The sequence below is a fragment of the Notamacropus eugenii genome, chromosome 4 (assembly GCF_028372415.1).
Source record: "Notamacropus eugenii isolate mMacEug1 chromosome 4, mMacEug1.pri_v2, whole genome shotgun sequence".
Classification (NCBI taxonomy): Eukaryota; Metazoa; Chordata; class Mammalia; order Diprotodontia; family Macropodidae; genus Notamacropus; species Notamacropus eugenii.
Window position 1 is genome coordinate 7,765,212 of NC_092875.1, and position 3,704 is coordinate 7,768,915.

General features: G+C 52.1%; 1 gene segment (V, D, J or C); it reads right to left on the reverse strand.

Annotated features, from left to right (window-relative positions):
* Positions 1-713: 713 nt before the first annotated feature.
* LOC140502148 (immunoglobulin lambda variable 3-19-like) lies at positions 714-1,271 on the reverse strand. The segment is given in 2 exon segments: positions 714-1,027; positions 1,192-1,271. Coding segments are annotated over 2 exon segments (360 nt in total).
* Positions 1,272-3,704: the final 2,433 nt, after the last annotated feature.

The following is a 3,704-nucleotide window of genomic DNA, read 5'->3' on the forward strand; positions in this document are numbered from 1 at the left end:
AAACGTACTTTGATTTGATGAGTCTCACTTCATTAGTGCTGATCAATGGGGTCAAGGCCTCCCTGGTGGCTTGTGGTAGGGGTAGGCTCACTGAGGTGTGGCCTTCAGAGCTGAACAGACTGCTTTCTTAAAGTGGGAACTGCTGGATTACAGGAGGGTGAGGCCTTGCTGATGAACTGCCCCAGATTTGGAGCCTTGTTCCAGGCCCCCTGCTGTGGCAGCTGCAGATTCTGCTCTTGGACACTGTTCTCTCCCCATCCTAGTGTGATAAACCTTTCCTGCCTGTGTGCTAAGCTTCTTCTGTGCTCCTAGATCAATCTGAGTCAGTTTTCTATTTCTTGGAAGGATTTTGGGGTGAGTTTCAGAGGGTTCTTCTCCATCATCCTGGCAACAGACCTACCTTCAATGCCTGGGAGAGGCCAAAAGCAGCTTTGGTAGGGGTTGGGCAGCAGGAGTCAAGGAATGAGAGAGGAGCACGTGAGGGAAGGAGGAAAGGAGGGAGCAGATGAGGATCTGGTGTGGGAAAGAGCCTTAGAAGAGGAGAGTGAGAGAAGGAGAGGGGCTCTGCAGGCAGAAGAGGAGGGAGGGAGGAAGAGAGGACTGGGCCTGAGACAAGCTGTTTCAGTCCTGTGCTCACCAGGCACCTCTCTGGACAACAGAGAGGAGGAAACCAGGGGAGCGGACCTGGGAGGGGTTTTTGTCTCACTTCCCCCTCAGTCTGTGTCACTGTGTGTAGCACTACCACTCCGCTGCAGACAATAATAATCAGCCTCATCCTCAGCCTGCAACCCAGAGATGCTCAGGATGGCCCCGTTCCCGGAGATGAAGCCAGAGAATCTGTCAGGGATCCCTGAGGGCCTGCTGCTAGTACCATAAATCACCCTCTTAGGGGCCTGGCCAGGTTTCTGCTGGTACCAGCCTACACTATAGGTATTAAGTCCATCAATACCACAGTAGATGGAGGCCGTCCCTCCCAGGTTCTCAGACACTGAAGGTGGCTGAGTCAGCACATAGGAGACCCCAGAAGCTGCAAGGGAAGGAAAGAAGAGATTGGTCAGAGGCAGGGGCTTCTCTCCCTCAAGGGGAGGTTGACCCCTGAAGCAGCTTCAGGATGAGCTCAGGGCAGGACTAGGCCTGGCCTGAGACATAGGGGGGACCGAGCCACAGGGAGGAGACACAGGGCAGCCTCACCTGTGTAGACAGTCAGGAGGGAGAACAGGAGAGAGATCCAAGCCATGGTCAAGGTTCCTCCCAGAGCTCTGTGCACTGAGGCTCCCCAGCTGGGGCTGGGCTTCCCCAAGGCTCCCATAAGACCAGCCCAGGCCCTGCTGGGAGGAGGCCCCCACATGCAAATCTGTTCCTGCTCTGAGTACCTGAAAGAGGGACCTCAGGTAATGACTCATTGGCTCTGTGGATTCCTGGAGCAGAGGGGCAGTTCCTTCTTCTGATAGGGGAGAACCATTATGACCCCTGAGGTAATTTCCTCCTCTGAGATTGTAGGATTTGGGGAGTCAGGTTCCTTCCTCTCCAGGCCTCTGTCTGATGCTCCAGGACCTTGTCACTGTAACTGAACTGCTTTCTCCTCCTGGACCTTCCCTGTACCCTGGGGCCGTCTCTCCATGGACCATCCCTCCCACATTCTGCCCCTTCTTTAGTTGGTGAACTTTCCCAGGTCCTGCTTGGGAACTGCCAGGCTTCATCCCCTTCAGCTGTGCCTGGGACTCTGGAGGACTGAGAAACACTAAGGCATGGGGCCTTCTCTCCCCCATTACTGTGGGTCCTTTTCAGGAGTTGTCTTACCCATTAGGATGTGAGCTCCAGGAGGTTAGGGATTCTATTTATCTACAGTGGAATTCCCAGCACAGAGCCTGGAACACCCCATGGGGTTAAGAAATACTTGCTGCCTTGCCTGGCCTCCAGTCCAGAGCTGCCTCATTACCATCCAGTGGAACAGTTATAACAGTGACTGGGCCCAGCTTCTGCCCCAAAATCCTCAGTGTGAGAGATAGGAAATAGTTCAGTTTCCCAAATTAAAATCATCCAACCTCAGTCTTAGGGGAAACAGAAATCATTTACGTAAGATAAAAGTCATGAGCCAATCAGCAGCACACTGCTGGGCTCCAACACCATGAACTCGGGGCCCTGGGCAAACTGGACCAAGCCAGCTTGGAGTCATGAACAGTCAGCCAGTGTCTTCCTACAGTGAGTGCTTAATTAACCTCATGCCTCCAACAGGGAAGTCCCTGAATAAAATCAGAGCCTCCATTGGGGAACATGTGACACACGACATTGAGGGAGTTTGTGGGGAGGAGAAAACATGTGAAGAACCTCTAAAGTAGATTGTAACCTGAAGGATGAGGTCCAGTCCTGACCCAGAGGGAGGAGTTAGGAGTATTAACCCTTTAAGGCCTGCTCTCCCTTCTTGTGGAGGTGTGCCCGCTTCTTGAGAATCAAAGGGAAACGCACTCCTAATAAAAAAACATTGAGACACCAGTTTTCAGACTTGAGTCTGGGCTCTTCTGTTCCTGCTGTTCAGGCCTCTCAAAAGGCTGCAGGGGAAGAAGGCCAGGCAAATCCTCAGTCTGGGTCTCATTTCCCCTTCAGTGAAATGAGGGGAATTGGACCTCAGGGTCTCTAACCTCCCTTCCAGCCCAGGCCTCCAGTGATCTAACCAAGAGGGTCTCAATATTTGGAGCAGATCCCCCAGAGACCAAGAGCCTTATGGTGACAAAGGTAGGGCAAGGTTTAAGAAAATGTGGATTTTAAAATTTTATTTGATATTTTAAGGAAGAGCAGAGTGGCATGGGGGCACTTTCTCTGCATTCAGGGTATCCACTTAGACTGTCTCATCCTCTGACTTCAGAGAATGATGCTTCAGATCAGATGGGGATGGAGATCTCTGGGGGCCCCCAGAGCCCACCGTCTGCTTCAGGCGGACCAACCAGACCCCAAACTGTGACAAAGGAGGAGCCTCCTCTTCCATAACAAAAGAGAAACAGCAGCAATTACATACTCAGCTCATTCTGGGCTTTAGCACCCCTGAGATTATTCCCATTTACTCATTCTCACTTCTCTATGAGCCTGTAGTTGGATGGTGCAGTGGTTAGAGTTTGGGACTTGGAGCCAGGAAGATCTGCTTTAAATTTTTGTCTCTGAGTCTTATGAGTTGTGTGACCTTGGGCAAATCACCTACTCTCTGTGGGGCTCAGTTCTCTTACCTGTAAAATGGGAACATACTAGCCCCTCCCTAGCAGGGCAGATAGTGAGGCCTATAAGACCTAACATATGTCATTGTGTGGGGTTCTTCCTCCAGCCTCTTTTTCTACCTGAGGCCTTTCCTCATCTCCCCAAACCCCAGTGGAGAGGCTCCCTCTTCCTCCATTTCCCTGGCATTTCTCTGTGTTGTCCTTCCCCATTCAGGCCATCTGGGCTCTTCCCATAAAAGGCAAGGGTCGTGAGAACAGAGACTGCTCCTGTTAGTGACTGTGCCCCCTGCACCTGGCACAGGGACTGGCACATGGTAAGTGCTGAACAGTGGTTCCTCATTGGACATATTTAGCACCTGAAGATGTTGTTCACACTCTGGATACTAAAGGAATTCTGATGTGTCCCCTAAAAAGGTGGGGCATTGGGAAGGGCAGCTCTGCATCTGCTCCCAGCTCCGGGTGAGGGCCTGGGAAGGCAGCATGAGGTGAGCCTTCCCC